The sequence below is a fragment of the Copidosoma floridanum genome, unplaced genomic scaffold, assembly GCF_036245765.1.
Source record: "Copidosoma floridanum isolate Cflo_tuat_1 unplaced genomic scaffold, Cflo_Japanese_pri ptg000016l, whole genome shotgun sequence".
Lineage (NCBI taxonomy): Eukaryota > Metazoa > Arthropoda > Insecta > Hymenoptera > Encyrtidae > Copidosoma > Copidosoma floridanum.
Genome location: NW_028321893.1, coordinates 14,528,787 through 14,549,780, shown reverse-complemented (window position 1 = coordinate 14,549,780; position 20,994 = coordinate 14,528,787). Strand labels below are relative to the sequence as shown.

General features: G+C 35.3%; 1 protein-coding gene across 1 annotated transcript in view; it reads left to right on the top strand.

Moving 5' to 3' along the window:
- Positions 1–5,486: 5,486 nt before the first annotated feature.
- Positions 5,487–20,994, top strand: part of Suv3 (Suv3 RNA helicase) — a 348,081-nt gene continuing 332,573 nt past the window's right edge. Inside the window, exon 1 of the mRNA XM_089592298.1 lies at positions 5,487–6,085. Within this exon, the coding sequence (XP_089448424.1) occupies positions 6,012–6,085 (74 nt within the window). The 5' untranslated portion in view covers positions 5,487–6,011. The remainder of the gene's footprint in view (positions 6,086–20,994) is intronic.

The following is a 20,994-nucleotide window of genomic DNA, read 5'->3' as shown; positions in this document are numbered from 1 at the left end:
TCGAGCGCTTACTGGCAACTCTGTTAAATAAATAATTATTAAAATAACACAAGCGCCTATCACCCAATGACCCGGGGTGCTTACTGGCCACTCCTTTAAATAAATAATTATTAAAATAACACAAGCGCCTATCACCTTATGACCCAGGGCGCTTACTGGCTACTATTGAATAATAAATTATCAAGAAATTATAAGAGCGCCATTTGAAAAGATCTTTGTCGTACTAGATAGGCAATCAAAATTGTGATATGTTTACATATGTTATCGATCAACTATTTATTATTTAATAGTGTTGCAAATAAGTGTCCTGGATCATCAGGAAAAAGGTGCTTGACATATTTATAAATAATTATTTATTTACTAGATTTGCAATTAGCGCCCCAGGTTATACTGTGATAGGCGCTTGTGTTATTTATTAATAATTATTTATTTAACAGAGTTGCCAGTAAGCGCTCGAAGTCACTGAGTGATAGGCGCTTGTGTTATTTTAATAATTATTTATTTAACAGAGTGACCAGTAAGCGCCCCGTGTCATGAGGTGATAGGCGCTTGTGGTATTTTAATAATTATTCCTTTAACAGAGTGGCCAGTTAGCGCCCCGGGTTATTGGGTGATAGGCACTTGTGTTATTAATATTACAATTTTGAATTTTCGCGTGTCTTTGGCAATGCCCCTTCACTGCTGAGTCGTCTGCTCGACGGAACATTCTCCCTAGATCGTATAGCTATATATACGATCTAGGGAAAAAGTTCCGATATTAAATCCGCCTGACCCAACGCTGTACGTGCACAATTTTGAAACAGCGCCACCGAAGAAAAAACGAGAACTATTGATTGGGCACGGAAGAAGGCAATATTCGCGATATGCGCTTGAAACCTATTTGAACACAGCCATAGAGATATCGTAGATAGAGTAGGCAAGCCACCGAATCTTCTGTAAGTGGCGGCGTTAACACGATAAAAAGAGATGTAACATTGAGCTGCCTTTCTATGTCTCTCTGTGCTCGCTGCTGATTGGCTGATGTTTTACGTATATGTGGGCATAGGCAATCAGTAGCGACCACAGAGAGAGATAGAAAGGTAGCTCGATGTGGCATGTCTTTTTAACGTGTCAACGCTTGCACTTCCAGGCTTGCCAATTCTATCTATAATATCTCTATGAACACAGCACCTCGGGTGTAATCCGCAATCGCCGCCAGCAGTTACATGTGTACGACGTGACAACGTTGCGTGGTTGGGGGCGCTACTGTCGATTTACTGGTGATGTGATCCGCAATCTCACCAGCAGTAAAGCAGACGACGTCTGTCTACTTGCTCTTTTTCGTGACATTTTTCGACATTCTGTCGTCTGCTTTGCTTTGTTTACAATCAGAAAATGTCACGAAAAAGAGCTAGTAGACCGACGTCGTCTGCTTTACTGCCGGTGAGATTGCGGATCACATCACCAGTAAATCGACAGTAGCGCCCCCAACCACGCAACGTTGTCACGTCGTACATATGTAACTGCTGGCGGCGATTGCGGATTACACCCCTCGATAGATACACGAAAGGTTCTGTGTTTATTATACCACGAATTAATACAATGTCTCAAGTGGTACAATCCTACGTGAATAACTAAAGACAAAATTTGTATTACAAGCACTAAAAGCGATTGAGTATTATTTTATTACAAGTCCGTGTACTGTGTGATACGTGATAACGTGATGCGTTTTATTAGTTTGCAATGTTGTCAACACAGACCTTCTCTGACCAATCAGAGAGCTCCATTAGCCCTATACTGGCGTGTTCACAGAGTATGTACACACGTTCACACGATACGTGTAAAATGAAAGATTATAAAATTACTCTTAGGCTAATACACTAAGTATGAAACCAATGTATGTAAAGCTTAATGAGAAATAAAGATCAATGGAAACTAATATTAAATTGATTAATTAAAAATTATCAATAAAAGTGGACCACCAACGATAGAATTTGTCAACATCTGAATAGCTACATAAATAATCTCTTCAAACGAGGCGATGAAATATAATAAATGATCAAACAAACTTACCTGTAAGTGAAGTTCGATCACAATTATATGAAGAGTCTCGTTCGAAGATATTATACACCCACCCGGATCCCACCACCGGCTCAGAACAAATTTTAAATTCAGCTAAAATATGACGAAGACGCGAGCGAGCGCGCAGGAGCACAGCGGCGGGTTCCGCTGTTGGGCTTGCGCACGCGGGAAAAAAAAAAAAAAAAAAAAAAAAAAAAAAAAGTCTGCGACTTACTCTAAAAATTGTGCAATCTAGCGGAGAAAGGCGGTACTACATAAATAATTTTTTCGAACGAGGCTCTTCATATAATTGTGATCGAACTTCACTTACAGGTAAGTTCGTTTGATCATTAATTATTAAATTGTTCAATTTTGAATAATTCTTGGGACGCAGGCGTCGAAGCCCCACTCGTTTATTTCTATGTACATATACAATAGTACTAACAAAATATAGTGCACTATCCCCACATTACCTTGTACCGTCATGATGTCTTAAGTTCAAAAAAGACCGCTGCCGAAAGACCCCACTTTATACATGGGTGCGTTCCGTAAGCCCCAGCAGTTAATCTCGGTATCCTAGATGATATTCAAGTGTAAAGGGAAAAGTATGGCATGTTATCTTTCTCACACTAATAAGTTACCTACACATTATCTAAATACTTAGAATAAACGGCCAGTGCTTACGGAACGCATCCCATGTTAACCGGGGGCCCTTCGGCAGCTTTCTTTCTCGCACGTGGCGCATGATCGCACAGTACAGAGTTAGATGGGGATAGCTTACTCTATTTTTATGTTTCTATGATATATACATACACCAAGTTGTGTTTATCTTCTACTTGTCTACGATTCGGCTGCGTTTGTCATGCCATCTAGCGTGACTTGGTTATCTCAATAGCGTTGGCCGCGATGGTCAAAAGTTTGATGCCGACTGCAACAGTGCAACCTTCAGAGCGCTTCTTCAAGCTGTGAACTATCGCTGATTTACGCATATGTATATATCTAAATATAGTTTACAGCGATAGTTAACAGCTTGGCTGACAGTGGTGCTGATAAAGAAGCGCTCTGAAGGTTGCGGTCAATGACCGCAAGTCATCGGCATCAAACTTTTGACCATCGCGGCCAACGTTGCATCTGGATACATATTCAGTACAAAAACAATGTCTGCGTATGCCTCGCAAGAGTTTTGCTAAGTATAGCCTATACCCATGTACAACTATAATATTATATACGTATGCAAATAAATTTCGGAAGTTACTTGGGAACAGCCAGGCCAAGTCCTGTCCTGGCCAGCACACCTCTTTACTGCCAAGCTTGGACCAATATTAGGATCTTTCCGACTAGAATGTGATACTAAGCTTAATCCAAGGCCTGGCCAGGCAAGCTTTACATCGATGCCAGGATTGCCAGCCTGCCAGGGTGCCAGGGCTTGAGCAGGCTTAAATGTAGAGTTTATTATCGCACGGTATTACGAATTTAAGTTCAGGCTATGATTAGGGCCTGGCCAGGGCACATGTACATATGTACAAAAACATGTATCCACTACAGTGGGAACAGCAGTCAAGGGGCATTGCCATGCAAAGACACGCGGAAATTAAAAATTTTTATATTAATAACACAAGTGCCCATCACCCAATGACTCGGGGCGCTAACTAGCCTCTCTATTAAAAAATAAAGTATTAATTATTAACACAAGCGCCTATCACCCGATGACCTGGGGTGCTTACTGGCCACTCAATTAAATAATAAAATATTAATTATTAACACAAACGCCCATCACCTAGTGACCCGGGGCGCTTACTGGCCTCTCTATTAAATAATAAAGTATTAATAATTAACGCAAGCGCCTATCACCTGACATCCCGGGGCGCTTACTGGTCACATTATTAAATAACAAAGTATTAATTAATAGCACAAACGCCTATCACCCGATGTCCCGGGGCGCTTACTGGTCGATTTATTAAATAATAAAGTATTATTTATTAGCACAAGCGCCTATCACCCGATAACCCGGCGTGCTTACTGGCCACTCTGTTAAATAATAAAGTATTAATTATTAACACAAGCGCTTATCACCCGATGTCCCGGGGCGCTTACTGGTCGCTTTATTAAACGATATATATTATTAATTAATAGCACAATGGTCATGAGGTGATAGGTGCTTGTGCTATTAATTAATATTTTATTATTTAATAGAGAGGCCAGTAAACGCCCTGGGTCATCGGGTGACAGGCGCTTGAGTTAATAATTAATAACTTATTATTTAATAGAGAGGCCAGTTAGCGCCCCTGGTCATTGGGTGATAGGTGCTTGTGTTAATAATCAATACTTTATTATTTAATAGAGAGGCCAGTAAGCGCCCTGGCTTATCGGGTGATAGGCACTTGTGTTATAATATTACAATTTTCAATTTTCGCGCGTCTTTGGCAATGCCCCTTCAGTGCTGTGCTGTCTGCTCGACGGAACATTCTCCCTGGATCGTATAGCTATACATACGATCAAGGGAAAAAGTTTCGATATTGAATCCGCCTAACCCAACGCTGCGGCAGAACGGCACGAAAATGAGACCTTGGAACGCCAAACCTTGTATTTTTACATCATGGATATTAAGTTGAGTTGTTTTTAAAAAAGTCCTAGGGTGTCAAACAGCAAAATAGCCACGACCTGGTCTAATGGATAGAAGATTAAAAGTTGTCAGAAGCAAGAAAGAAAGTGTCATTGGCGGCCAAATTAGACTAACAGTACTAGCCAAAAATTGACCACTAAGCTTGGGCACACTCCGTACAAACGCCGAAACAGCCGCCACTTCGGCAAATTTTTTTCACAATAATAACGTTTCTTTACAATTGTTAAAAATTAAGTGGTGATGATTTTTGGCATATATATGTGGAGGGAAAAAATGAGCATATAGACACACCGTTTTGATAGACCATATACGATGTAAAGTATACATCGTACTCTCGCAGGCTCTTTATACTTTCAACAATTTTACTACGAGTACGCCTGCTTTGATTTAAATGGGATACAAAGGTACTTAGTTATAATTGAATTTCCAATAACTTTTACGCTTTATGTCTTACCATACAATTCTTAACATTTAAGATATTCAAAGACAAGTATCTATAAACGACGCGGATGTCGCGCTGTTCATGCCACTAGCGTCCCTTCGTGGTTTAGGAGCTATTCACATAGACATTTTTTGCTTATTCCATTGTGAACGTTCATATTGAAAAGGGGGTTCCACAAGTTCCACTGCTCCGCTAAACTCAAATTGAGTGAACAGACTGATCATACCTATACTGTGTTCTCTGTCTGGGTCCGTACCATATAACTTTTCTTTGCTTTCCGGGCTTATGTTAAAACATAGGCCCGCGAAGCGGAAAGAGTTATATGGTACGGCTCCAGTCAACATATTTGCGACCATAGGCCATAGGCTTTGTTGGCTGTGAATAGCTGCATAAGCACTGGCCAGGAGCTGAGGGCTGAGGGCACCCTTGCCAATCTTACAGCGAATAACGGGCCAAAGTTTTGTGCCATAGCCTTTAAATTTTACAAATATCGAAATATCTGACTTATTACGATGGTCATATTCGAACTTATTAAAAATGTATGAAAATGTTAATTAATATTAAATTGGAAATGCAAGCCTTATTAAAAGTGATAGTCTGAAATGACTTTTACATTGTAATGTGTAGATAAGTTCTCATTCACATACATGACTTACTGACGTAGAACGGTTAAGAATACAAGTAAAAGTTCAGAAACAAAGTTTTTGGAAATTGATTTTATTTTGTAATCAGATTACCTAATTAAAAAAATACTAACTTAATTATTAGTTTTCTGGATATGAATGAACTTTTGTAAAAATATTAAACTTGAATCATACATGGTGAGACCACAGTAAAGGGTTGGATTTAATGTACTATGTTGGATTAAATTAAGTATTTTAATAACGTAGTATTGCACAAAGAGATATGTTCCTTTCCAGAGCTAGATGTATTCGCACCTTTTGTCTGACAAATAAAATCTTTTTGTCCACCATCAATAAGTAAGTTTCACATTCTTTATGTAAAATCAGTCTGATATAAGAAGTTCTACTTTTTCTATGTTTATTTTAAAGCGATATTTAATACTGCCTCTAAAAACTTGATTTTTATTATGATATTTATTATTATTATTATAAATATGTAAACTTTAAAGGTTGATATAGCCTATTTCATACAGTCCATAACTTTTAGGGCTCCACAACAGTCGACTTAAGGTTTTCTGTGAGCTTGATTAAATTAAGACAAGTATTTACTACGATGCTGATAGACTAAGAGCTGAGCCCAAGTTATATTGTAATGCAAAAAGTGCGATCTGGTCAATACTAAATACCAGCTGCAACCTTGACCAATAGATATAAAGTTCCAAATTGTCACAAATAAGGGTCATTTGTGGCAGTGTTGAGACGATTGCTAGAACCTGGAAATGATCCATAAAAAAATGTACTCTGCCTATAAAGAAAAATTCATTTCGCAACTTTGCCCAATGTTTTTAAATGATAATTTGTGCATGAAGTTCCTGTAATTTTCTAACTCTAAAAAAGTTAAGAAAGAATTTTTTTCTTTGGGAAATTGGAATCTGCAACGCTGGTCTTTAAATAAAATGTTTGCTGAGTATCTATAAATACTCTATGATTACAGTTAAGGTATTGGCATTTGACCTGCCCGGAAATGTTAGTCCAGCCCCCATAGGGGCCGTAGGTACCCAGCTGGATCAGCTCTGGGATCCATCGCTGGAACGGCTTAGGCCGCGATTACATGGGGCGGAAATTGCCAGTGACAGCGGTACCGTTTGAGCCCATGAGAGTGAGAGAGAGGTATGTGACGTTATCTTGCTACAGACCTCTCTATCACTTTTGAGGGCCCAAATGTTTCCGCTGTGACGTTCCGCTTGCTAATTTCGCCCCATGTAACCGGAGCCTAAGGCCTTAGAATTAGTGGGATCAAATTAAGTTTTCGCTAATGGAAATTCAGACTAGCTCGAAAAAATATGCTGTAGAGATTTAAACAATGCCAATCGGTTGTAATAAAATCAAACAAAAAATATTTTCCGCTAAGGCTTCAAAAAAAGTGGCAAAAATGGTAAAACACTGTTCATAGCGTCGGAATTGAACAATAAGCTTTAAAATAAAAAATAAAAAATACTTAGGATGCGTGGAAATAAGACGAACAGAATGAGCTCCGGTCGATCCCAAATGGTCCTGTGGTTATTCCCCGCAAACTGTAAGAAACCTCGCTGTTTGAGCCAATTTTAAAAAGTTAATAATTTTCTTTTGCACAAACAGTAAGAGCTGAAATTTTGCAGAGTTGTAGCTTTAGAAATCTTCAATAAAAACTCTAAATTTCAGCAAGATCGGATCAATAGTTTTTGCAAACCGCAGCTAAATGCAGATAAAGGTACTTTGGCAAAAGGGCCTAAAAAAAGTTGTTTACAACGTTAGATGCAATTTTTTCGACGGATCATATTCTTGAGGACTTACTCTACAATTTACAAAAGTATCAAATTTTTTAACAGTGTCGAAGTTGGTTATATCGTTCCTAAGATATCGTTTTTTTTAAGAGCACTTGCAGTTCAACCGAACTCGGTCGATAACACTGGAGTCAAGCTTGAGACAGTGTACGTGGTTTATGCATCGGTGGCTACGGCTTGGCGGCTCATTGCCCCTCACGAGCCGTACCACCGTGCGCAAAAAATATCCATTAGGTTTATCATTTTTTAAGCTACTTCCACTCTGTAAAAAAATTTGATACTTGAGTAAATTGTAGAGTAAGTCTTCAAGAATATGATCCAGCGAAAAAAATTACATGTCATCTTGTAAACAACTTTTTTTAGGCCCTTTTGCCAAAGTACCTTTGCATTTAGCTTCGGTTGGCAAAAACTATTGATTCGATCTTGCTAAAATATGGTGTATTTGTTGAAGACTACTAAAGCTACAACTCAGACAACTTTCAGCTCTTAGTGTTTATGCGAAAGAGTTATTTATTTTTTAATATTGGCTCAAAGTACGAGGTTTTTTTGCATTTTGCGAGGAAAACACTGAATCAATTGGTATCAACTGGAGCTCATTTTGTTTGTCTTATTTCCACGCATACTCCTACATTTTTTGTTTTTTATTTCAAAGCTTATTGTCCAATTCCGACGTTAAAAACCGTGTTTTACCATTTTTGCCACTTTTTCTGAAGCCTTAGCAGAAAATATTTTTTGTTTGATTTTATTACAATCGATTGGCATTGTTTAATCCTCTACAACATATTTTTTCGAGCTAGTCTAAATTTCATGAAAAATTACCGACATGTCAGCTAATTCGATCCTACTAAATGTAATTTGGTCCCGGAGATATTTTTGGCTTGCGTCTTGAATACTGCGTTAGACTTGCGCACGCATGCGCAGTTATGGGCCAAGGGCAGATGCTAAGGAGTTTGTTTGATGTTTACAGCTATTTTTCTGTTGATAAATATGCTTATTGTAAGCCGATTAATATTGTTCGACTAATATAATACGTTTCACATTTACGCAAATTATAATTAAGATAACAGATATCTTTCTTTACTGAGTAAAAAAATAAGTACAAATCATACGTGAACTGTAAAAAAACGATTTAATATTAAATCTTAACCTATAAATTCTACAATTTTAGCTATAATCATTTAGAATACTGATTTTATAAAGATATAATAAGATTATAAAAAAAATTTACTAACGAAATAATGTAATCATTTACAGGAGTTCTAAATTAAATTCGAAATAAGTGAAAAATTTAGGTATAAAAAACAGTATTAAATATAACTATAAGTTTGTTAAAGAATAAATAAACTAAGTTTATTGAATATTTACTGATAACTTGTTTTAATCTTGAACGTTAAAAACATTATTAATATTTACAGTGCAGCGAAAACTGAAACTTAAATTTTTACAAATTCTATGAAAGTTAATGTTTGTTGCATAATCTACAATAAAATAATACAGAATACTTAACTTCAACAATAATAATGCTGCTTTTTCACTTGCAATGAATATTATATATATTATTTATTTGATGTTGTTCGGATAATTTTTGAATTATTGTATAAGTTTAAACTTAGTGCCAATTTGATCTGATTAAAGATAGAGGGCGCTACGTAACGGCGATTTGGAATCTTGTTTTACCGAACAGGCGGATGTGTGAGGCAGAGTGACTCGAGCAGGCATAGCGAGAGCATCTAAGTAGTAGCCTTTGAGACCGGACGTTATTGCATGGTTCAGAAGCAGAGGGTTTGATCGAGTGCCGTGCGTCCTTTTCACGATCGACCAACACAGACGTTTCATCAAGGAAGTAGAGATACTACCTAACGTATGAATGAGCATTTCACTGCGGGTGGGTACGTGTGTGAGTACACCAGAAACCGTGAACGTCTATTGCGAAATTGTACCGTTCTTTGAATGAAGAAAGAGTGGAATATCGTGACTTTATTTTATCTTGGTGACCTTATGTGAAGGTGCGAGGCATCACGTGCGTGTAGCGTGGTCATCCACCGTGACCTATGTTATTGATTTACCGGGCCTTAACCTAAACCTCCGTCGCTCGGGTTCCATAATCAGCGGTGTGTAGAAGTGACTAGAGTGATCTGAGATTGGGCTCGTTTTCTACAGCGTGGCGAGCTGATTGGGAAACGACGGTTGGTTGAGTTGGTACCTTCCTGCGACGTGTTCAGTTTATAACCGATGACTTGCGATATTTAAGGTAAGAGAGCTCTCTTGGCGCTAAACAAAAGGATCCTCGCGACGTCACGTGTGCGAAAGATACATGTAATATGTATGTAATTTTTATCTCTCTCTCTCTTTAAAATCACTATTTCACAATTTGTCTCTTATTAGAAGCACTTTCCTGTCTATGTACTATTACCTTTCCTTGAGCAAATAACTTGTCAAATTTCCCAGGCTTTCTCTCCAGTTCCGTGAAGCTTCTTATGCCTAGGCAAGCTTAGTCTTTTTTTCCCGCGAATAAGTGTGTATTTATTTCATATCACCAAATTCACTCATTCATCCTCCTGGTTATAAATTGGCATCACATGACTGTAGCGAACTCACTGAACTTATAAACAGACATTATAAACATATTAAAGCTATAAGTAGTATAATTATAATCTAGAACGTAATAAATCTATATATATATATATATATATATATATATATATATATATATATATATATATATATATATATGTAAACATATATGTACATGTATGTACGTATATCTCCCTATATTTTATAGTTGTGTTGACGAAAGTGAGTCTCAGCCTCCCCCGCTCCCCCGCAGCTCCCGCTCCACCTCCCCCCCATAAAATACTTATTTATCAAATGTTTTACCATCATTAATGTAAAAAAATATACGCAATTTAGTACCCAAGTTATACCTCGTTTTTAGGGTTTTTTAAGTCACTGATCATAGGTCTTCCTTTGTCTATTCGCTTCCCCTTACTCACTATATGTCTCTGAAGTACCATTATTTGTTTAACTTGATTAAACTTTTACATTTCAAATCTCTTTCTGGTCCATGTCTACTTTACCCAAATATAAAATTCTTGATTACCTGAGGACTTTATTAACAAAAAGACAGAATTCAGGAGGAGGTATAATTAAATAGACAAACACAATTAAGCTTTTGAAACAACAATTTATTCTGTTAGCTTAATGTTGTGACATTTCAAGTGTCGTTTTAACCCATCTGTTCTTTTAAAACTCTTTCCACATTTTTTACATATTTGTTTTTCATGGTTTTTATGAACTAACATATGTCTGTTTTTATGTGGCGATCTTCAAAGTTACATATTTTTGAATAACTGAAAAAATTCTAGCTAAACAATATTTTTAATTTTTGATTTATTCTTAGATGCAATTTGAATCAAAATTCTTTTTGGATTCTTACATCGTAATAAAGCAACGTATAATTGTCCGTAAGAAAATAAAGGTTTATTAATACATAATACTGAAGAATCAAAACTCTGTTTCTCTGATTTGTTAATAAATATAGAACATGCTAATACAAAGGGAAACTGTTTTCTGTAGAAGACAAAAGGTTATGATAAAAAGGTGCCAGAATTTAATGTTATTCTAGGAATATAAACTTTGCTTTTTTTTCTCCCATAATTATTTCTGCTTCTATATTATACTTAAATAATTTTGTTATTTTTAATCTTGTGCCTCTACAGAGACCGTCTGATATACTTAAAGTTCTTATGAACACTACTATAGCATTTATTTTTAATTTTAATTCATGTGGTGGAAGACCCTCTCAAATATTATTTCAAAATACTATTGGAAAATCAATATTTATGTTAATTTAATTATGTTAAGTTAATCATATGTTTTATCAACTCCTTTGTGAGTCACTTATTCTGCTGTTGTAAACTAATTTTCAGCCAACCCCCCACTAACAGATTGAGTAGACAAAATAACGACATTACTCGTGTATTTATCAATGCAGGCTGAATATTATATATATATATATATACCCTTCGGCACTCTTTTACGCTTCTACATGACATTTATCAACCGGTGAACCTTTGTCCCTCCCAACTCTGGCTCGCATTACATCCACTCCGGTATCCACATCGTTTCCAGAGCCGATAAGCCGGGAAACAGCTTTGAGCCAGCTCTAGCGCAGTCTTTAATTTTCGAGTGGATATAGACTAGATCAGATAAGCGTTGTTGTTAGGTAATGTTGTCACATTTATTTTTCTTGCAGAGAGGGTACAGTTGGGGGGCGGGGAGGGACTATTTTCGGGCATTAAATAAGAGTCCCAATGCTACTACAAGTGATGCTTATTGAAAATTTCAAAATTTTTGTCTATTGGTATAACTTGCAGCTGTACATAGTATCCGTTATGTTTAACCACCTGTGCTGCCGGCTTTGTGGCCACCTGCGGAAGTGACTTGATGTTTGTAAACAGAGCCAAATCGTACTGCAGAGGTAGGATCAAAATCGTTAAATTAAAATTAATTATTGTGTATTTATATACGAGCGATTAAATTGATATTATTATATAGAGGATTGTATGATCTCTGAAAAATAAGTATAGTTTTGTTTCATCGTATCTTACAATGAAAATGAAATTATCTAAACGATGTAAGAAATGTCAAGAAATGACTCCTTGCATCTGCGAAAAAAATTTTTTTACATTACTATGTTAATCGACATCGTACTCGGCTGATCACTGAAAGCAAACAATTCGACGCTTTGGATGAAAACAAGCCCAGTTCAGATTTTCCCATTTAAAATAACATTAAAAAATCTGAACTGGACTTGTTTTCGTCTGAGGTGCCGCATAATACTTCTTTACCATTGAACATTCAATTTCCGTTACAGTAATATCAATTTAATCACTCTTATATAAATATACAATAATAAATTTTATTTAAATGATTTTGCTTTTACCTCTGTAATACGATTTGTCTTTGTTGTATGAAAAGATGAAGTCATTTCTTAGGGGGGGATCTGAAATAATCACAGTTCACTTAAATTTTGTAGTAAAACTTAAGGGTGGTATTGGATACTTATTTTCAGTTCAAAAACCTATGTTACACCATAAGCTCAGGTATTAAGAAAACAGTATGCAATACTGCTTCTTAAGCTAACAAGAATGTTAATTTTTTTTTTATGTAGCCCCAAATTTGAATTTAGCTATTCCTAGTGTAGTCTCAAAGCAGAGGCTAAAATAAGAAGTTATTGACACACTAAAACGTCACTCGACTTTCACGACCTAAAAAGGGGATATTTATTGGTGTCTTCTGTAACTGTCCAGTAAGTTGGAGATCACGTGATTTTACTGAAATAATCAGCTGTTAGCTATAAGAACGATATACCAGAATACAGGGCACATGGTCCTCGACCCTTGGTGTAAGAAAGATAGGCGACAACCTCTGCAAAGTGACAATGTTGGAGCAGTACCAAGTTCCTCACCAGGTGGATTAGTGTAAAAAAAATTGTATATGTATAATAAAAAGTTATATAAATATGTAGATGCATATGCATATATATAACCTTTACAACGTATACATACAACCTCTTTGACACGAATCTTTAGATTGGCCAGCAGAGACACTACATAATTGTCGCTCAACCAGACCGTGTAGAGAGGTGGATCTTCGCTTGGAACTTCATTTCCATAGAGATATAAACATACAGTGAACAAGAGCTTCGATCTCGCTATATTGGCAAAGAGAGAGATAGAGGGAACTATCGGGCTCATAAAGTAAGTAGATAAAGTGTTTGACAGTGCAAATTTCCGATGAGTCCGAGTTTCTCCAACAGCGTGCCTCATCGGCACATCGTCCATACTGGAATTTAAAAAACCAAGCGTAATGGGTCTCGGGACCCCTAACAAAAGTTAAGCTTCCTTATTATTTTTGACAAATTGACATTATTGTTCCAACAATGTACAGCTGATATAAGGTATACGGAACGAAATCTGTGTAGCAAACGTTCAGTATGTGCAGTAAGAAGTAACCGCTGTATATGTATATCGACGCCTCGTACGAAGTCCAGCCTTATTCACATTTTCTCATTTAAATTAACATTGGAAAATCTGAACAAGGGTTTACTTCATACGAGGCGTCGATATAGTAGTATAGCTGCTTTAATAAGTATACTTTAGTTGTATTTGAATTAATAAATAAATTTTGTTTAATTGTGATTGTTCTCATTTAGTTATTAAAATATAAGTAACCCTCTATGCATCAATGAAATCCATGCAACATCTTATCTTACTAATACATATAAAGCATAGCCGCAAAAACCGTTGTAATCGCTAACCGCTAAAACTACTCAATCGATTTTGCTAAAATTTTGCATACTGATTCTTTTTATTTCTTCCTCGATAGTTTTCATATAGTTTTTATCTTAAAAAAATTAATAATAATAACCATGAATAAGCTCATAGTTTTGCCAAAATATGCTAGCTTTTCACATTAGTTAGTAGGATCTGCTTGTTGGCGTCGAAGTAAAATGGAAACTACCTGCAATAGAATTAAGTAGGTCTAGTTATAATATCCCCGAGCAAATTGCCAAATACCACAGTGGTTCACTGGCAGTGCATGAATTATACAGGTGTAAGCCGTGCAGCTGGGTATCCTGGCTGTCGATGACACTCTTCTCTAATGGACAAACAACTTACGTCGAATTCCAACTCGAATCATCAAGATTAACCAGTGCCACCAATAAAAAGGCGTTCTGAACTCTAACATATCCAGCGTAATACTAGGAAACGACTAACCAAAACACAATCTGGTCTATCTCTTTAGGGTTCGCTGACTATTCTACCAACCAACCTAGTGCTTCTAGAGCAGATTTTGCTACGATACCAAGCCATGGAAAATAACCCTTAGAAGTTCGGGCAGCTACAATAGCCTCCTCTTCAGTGGTTCGTCCCAATACCATATCCACAGAGACGGTATTCTTCAGGCCCACTTTCTCGACCAATGGTAAACGGTTAGTTGTACGGGGAACGACTCGAAGACAAGATAGTCTTCAGCCAGTGGCGTACCTCCCTCCAGTACGGTCTCCATACGCAAAGACTCCGAGGGTACGAGTTAAGGTGGCTCCAGTGGCCTCAATGTTAAAATTATAAGTAACCCAACCGAGGTTAATAAAATTGAATTATATTCTTTGAATTCTCATCTTTCTATTCGTATGAAAAAAATTAAGGTTGACGATGAAAATTGTAATAAATCATGCTTACAAAATCGTAGTTTTAAGACGGGTTGGATAGGAAATGCAAGCTTACGCGATATAGGGGTAAACGGTACAGTTGTTGACCCCCCGATAGAGATTGACCGCCACATTCATTTTTAAATGGAGCCTTTATATATAGATATACAAATTATACAGGGGTCAATCACTACCTTAAGGTGTCAATAACTGTACCGTTTACCCCTACAACCTACTGCTGCACTTATATAAATAACCCGTAAGGTGTAAAAAATATACTATCTTGTATATATTATTACGTAGTTTTCGATGACATGAGAAAAGTGTCTTGTTATCGAACAAAATCTTTAAATAATCGGAGACTAAGTATACAGTTGCCAGTGCAAGTCAGCTCTCAGCTGTCTGCATTCTGCAGAGTACATATATATATATAGTTATGACTACAGCTGAGCAATGTTGCCACATTCTTGAACTTAGGAGCGTACCGTAACAGTTCATCAATTAGGGCAGCATAAAACTTTTTTGTTTTTTTATATTTACTCACTAAAGTAACAGATAAAATGTAGAATATGGCTTACAATAGTCTCTACGATAATTTTATACCATATTTTAAAGAAAATAATGATTAATTTTTAGTCTCCCCATTTTGATACGGCACTAGGCGCTGGAGCCACCTTAAGCTACCCGCAGCCAGCTCTCCCTCATGGAGAATAATAATCAGAAATGATTTAGAGCCCTACGAAAATACGAAAGAAAAATTTTTCGTTTTGGTTGTTAATAACTTAATAAAACAAAGGCAAAAGGTGTATAATATCGTGAAAATATGTAAATATCGAGCGTGTAACAAGTTTAAATACTAATAATATCGATCAGAGTGACGTACGTGAAAAAATAAAATTTAGCATCAAAGCTTACAGTAAAATTCAGCAACTGAAGGTAAGTGACTTAATAGTTTTTTTTTTATATATGTTATCGTACAACGTTTATTTAGTAATTTCTAGCTGTAGAAAACGTAACCTCAAACAGGAATAAACTCCTAAAGTTGAAAAAATTTAAAAATAAGACGTTTTGTTAGTAACATAAATGCATTAGGTGCTGTTATTGCTGCAAAGCATAGATAAATACATTGAAGTTACTCAAACATACTACCTCAATTTTTTTGAAAATTAGGAAACCTAACGTCGTCCCGCAATAGTACAATCAGAGATAAGTAGGGAGATTGCCAGTGCCTATGTTAAAGAGTGTGCCGATGTTTCGGCGCTGACTCAAGTAACCCTATTGTATTGATCCATGTTTCGCAGCATTAACAGCACCTTGTAGATAATTGTTCCTAAGAAACGTTTTATTTTTAACTTTATTTTAACTTAAAGAGTACATAACTAACTAAGGTTATGTTTCCAAGAGCTAGATAACACTGAATAGATGAAGTATGATACAAAAACTTTTAAAAAATTTATTGGGATCATCTACGGCCACCTTAAGGCATAATATTAATGAAAATGTTATAAAAAACACAATTTTTCTGTAGTCATTGTACCAGAGATAAGTAGGGAGATTGCCAGTGCCTATGTTAAAGAGTGTGCCGATGTTTCGGCGCTGACTTGAGCGCCAATCCATCGTGGCCAGCAGAGGAACCGTGCACATGTTTTCTATTGGCTGGCGGCTTGTAGGCTCGGCTCGCGGGGAGAGGTAAGGGGAGATCAGTGAGGGAGACCTGGGAGACATGAGAATCCAAATGTGTGCATCGGTGATGGAGATGGAGATGGAGGAGAAGCTAAACCTATATGTATACAACGGGCTATATATCTATAGCTGTAGTTGTACACTGCTAATACGGAAAAGAGCTGCGCGTATTACTTTTCTCGCTTTTTCTCCCTGAAAGAAAGATAAGCTTTTTAAATGCAGTTGATCATTCGTTCAACTATAATAAACAAAAACATAATTGTCAGGTTATTAGCAATTTTTTTTTTTCATTTTTTAAAAAATGACAAGCTCAACGCAATTAACATATTATTATGCTTTATTAATAAACGAACGCCTTTATCCAAATAATGCGGTGCGCTCAATTGTTCTTCACTTTTACGATAAGTGAAATTATTGAATAATAAATGAAGGCATTCACCACAACGACACTGTACGCTCAAATATTTTTTGTGCTCAGTAATATTATTTACTAATATACTGAACGCATTCATCCAAACGCCCCATTGCGCTATCTTTATTATTTAATTAATTTTTTCTTTTTCACCATTAATACATAATAGCTTAACGGCAGTAATGCGATAAAGTTTAAATTAAATCTTAAGCTTCGAAACTTTACGATAAACATATGTAACTTTTAGTCTCTTCTGACCGTGAGCTTCGATAGCTCAGGTGGCTAGAGCTGCGTGAGCGTACAATTTCGTTTTGCGGCAGCGGGTTCTAATCTCACTCGGAGCAAAATTTTTTTTTTTTATTATTACAACATTACTAAAAAGGTTTAACACTTCTTTTTCATGATAACTTACGTATTTTGTTTGACCAGTGACCAAAAACATTTTTTAATTTTTTTTTAATATTAGTATACGATCCAAGAAAATTCTTTTCCATTCTCGGCTAAAAAAATCATTTGACTTATGAGTACAAGATTTTTAAGTGCAGTTGATCATTCATTGAATTATAAAAAGAAAAACACAATTGTCCAGTTATTCAAATTAGTAATATTTAATATTATATTGCACTATTCAACACTTTTTTAATTCTGCATATAATTTAAGTTTCTAGAAAATAAATTAGCATTATCAGTTATTTCATCATTCTGGCATCTTATTTTTCAAATAATTTGTGACAAAATATTTGAGGTTTAATGTCGGTTTTAAGATTAAAAACATTGATAATTTGATTTTTTGTAATTCAATGCTCAAGGTAACCTTTGGGTGACGTTTTTAATAGATATAGTTATAATGTTAAATAATTTTGTTAAATTACATATATTAAATTCTATTACTAGTGCTAAATAAAGTAAACGTACTGTATTTTATTTTAGAAGAATCGTACAGCAAAATTTCTTATTTTAGTTTGCATTACAATTAATGACGTTAATGAATTCTTGATTTGCTCGAAAGTATTCTAAAAAGTAGTTTTAAACTTTTTTTAAAAATTATGAACACAATACTTTTTTTTTCATCTATTGTACATTAAAAATGATTGATTAGTATGTCTTAGAAAGTCATGTAGAAAGAATTTCTTGTTGTAGTGCCAAAGAATGTAGATTGTTTTTGTGTTGTACATAACATTTAGTAGAAATTATTATTATTATTTTTTTCTTTTACTATTATTATTATTAATATTAGCTGTAATAAATGTAAATAATTTCTCGCTTTAAATAGGATACAAACGAGATAGGATGCGCTGCTGTGTGTGATAGGAGTCACGAATTTAAATTTCTGTAAAAATTTTGTTCACTACACGATATTTATTATTTTCATAATTATGTACATAATGAATGCGTCACTGAGAATTGTATTATATCTTTAAATTCGAGTCGTAAGATAATCGCTTGATGAAATATATATAGTGCTTTCGGAAAACAATTCAACTTACAAATCAGTACTTCAAATTATAAGAGTTACAAAAATTCGCAGTTTTTATTAATTCGTTCTATTACTTAATCAGTAGTTTTCATTGTTTAATTTGTCTTAGAAAAGTATTGTCAATAAATTTGTCGAGCACTCAACAAATTATAAAAAATAAATTAAAAAAAACGCGCGCGTAATGTGGCCACATTTAGTGTGCCGGTCTCAAGCCCGGAAAAACTACAGAGAGAGCGTACATTTTTTTATAATAAATCATTACAGGTATTACCACAAACAAAGCTATAATAACTTTATTTTTTTATAATTACTTTTTCATGAAAAGTAATTTAAAAAAATGTTTTTGGTCACTGGTCAAACAAAATACGTAAGTTATCATGAAAAAGAAGTGTTAAACCTTTTTAGTAATGTTGTAATAATAAAAAAAAAAAATTTTGCTCCGAGTGAGATTAGAACCCGCTGCCGCAAAACGAAATTGTACGCTCACGCAGCTCTAGCCACCTGAGCTATCGAAGCTCACGGTCAGAAGAGACTAAAAGTTACATATGTTTATCGTAAAGTTTCGAAGCCTAAGATTTAATTTAAACTTTATCGCATTACTGCCGTTAAGCTATTATGTATTAATGGTGAAAAAGAAAAAATTAATTAAATAATAAAGATAGCGCAATGGGGCGTTTGGATGAATGCGTTCAGTATATTAGTAAATAATATTACTGAGCACAAAAAATATTTGAGCGTACAGTGTCGTTGTGGTGAATGCCTTCATTTATTATTCAATAATTTCACTTATCGTAAAAGTGAAGAACAATTGAGCGCACCGCATTATTTGGATAAAGGCGTTCGTTTATTAATAAAGCATAATAATATGTTAATTGCGTTAAGCTTGTCATTTTTTAAAAAATGAAAAAAAAAAATTGCTAATAACCTGACAATTATGTTTTTGTTTATTATAGTTGAACGAATGATCAACTGCATTTAAAAAGCTTATCTTTCTTTCAGGGAGAAAAAGCGAGAAAAGTAATACGCGCAGCTCTTTTCCGTATTAGCAGTGTACAACTACAGCTATAGATATATAGCCCGTTGTATACATATAGGTTTAGCTTCTCCTCCATCTCCATCTCCATCACCGATGCACACATTTGGATTCTCATGTCTCCCAGGTCTCCCTCACTGATCTCCCCTTACCTCTCCCCGCGAGCCGAGCCTACAAGCCGCCAGCCAATAGAAAACATGTGCACGGTTCCTCTGCTGGCCACGATGGATTGGCGCTCAAGTCAGCGCCGAAACATCGGCACACTCTTTAACATAGGCACTGGCAATCTCCCTACTTATCTCTGGTACAATGACTACAGAAAAATTGTGTTTTTTATAACATTTTCATTAATATTATGCCTTAAGGTGGCCGTAGATGATCCCAATAAATTTTTTAAAAGTTTTTGTATCATACTTCATCTATTCAGTGTTATCTAGCTCTTGGAAACATAACCTTAGTTAGTTATGTACTCTTTAAGTTAAAATAAAGTTAAAAATAAAACGTTTCTTAGGAACAATTATCTACAAGGTGCTGTTAATGCTGCGAAACATGGATCAATACAATAGGGTTACTTGAACATACGACTTGAATTTCTTTCAGAATTAGGAAACCTTACCTTGCACAGTAACTTCAAAGAAATTGCCTATTTTCTAACATTTTCATCAAGGGGGTTAGAGCAAAAAACAGATTTCTTCTGACAGTCTTCAAAAAATTATAACATGCTTGTTTTCATTATGCTAACAACATAATAATAATAATACAGGAATCTTAACATAACAGTTTTTGAGAAAAAAAATAGCAAACGTAGGATCTTATACACTGGCTGTTATGAGAACGTCATTGCAACATTTACATTTTCACCAATAACTCGGAAAATATTTTTACAAATCTTTTAAAAAAGTAGTAATTTATTGTGAATAACAACTAGAGTAACATATCCAAATTTAAGAAAGCCTGCCGTCATGGTTTGAGAAACACTTCAGTTAAAAATTTTAACGTTTGGTATATCTATTTACAGCAGATGACAAATAAAACATTGCGTATACATTCAGTTTTGAAGTATGAATTTTTCATTTTCTAACTCTTTAGTCATCTTATGCTGTACGATATGCAATAGCTCGCATGATTCATCAAGAATAATTATAAAATACACTCATTTTTAACTTAAGGTGGCTCCTCACTATAAATCCCACAAGAAGAGTAAGCATACTGCAACACAGCTTTTCATTGGCTGTGGAGGTTCTTGACTAAAAATGGATAGGTACCTATAGTCCCTTCAAAAAAAGTTTAGTCACATCTACACCGTTGACCTATATCGTACAATACAGTGACTCGAGCAGACGTATATATACAAATCTGACAACATAACCCTTGTATGTAAATAATAATAAGCTGACGATAAGTACCTAATAATAAGCCACGGGTGACCAAAGACAAAAAAACTTTAGAAAAAATCTAAAAGTTATTTATTAGTGACGAGTAAATACAACCGTGTCCTAACTTTATCGTGATATATTCTATTAATTTTATCTATTAGTCAAAAAAGTACATAAGTCAGCCCCGCATTAAATTATTTTCTTAGTTCAGCGTCTCATTTATTTTTATTATAATTACGATTCCCC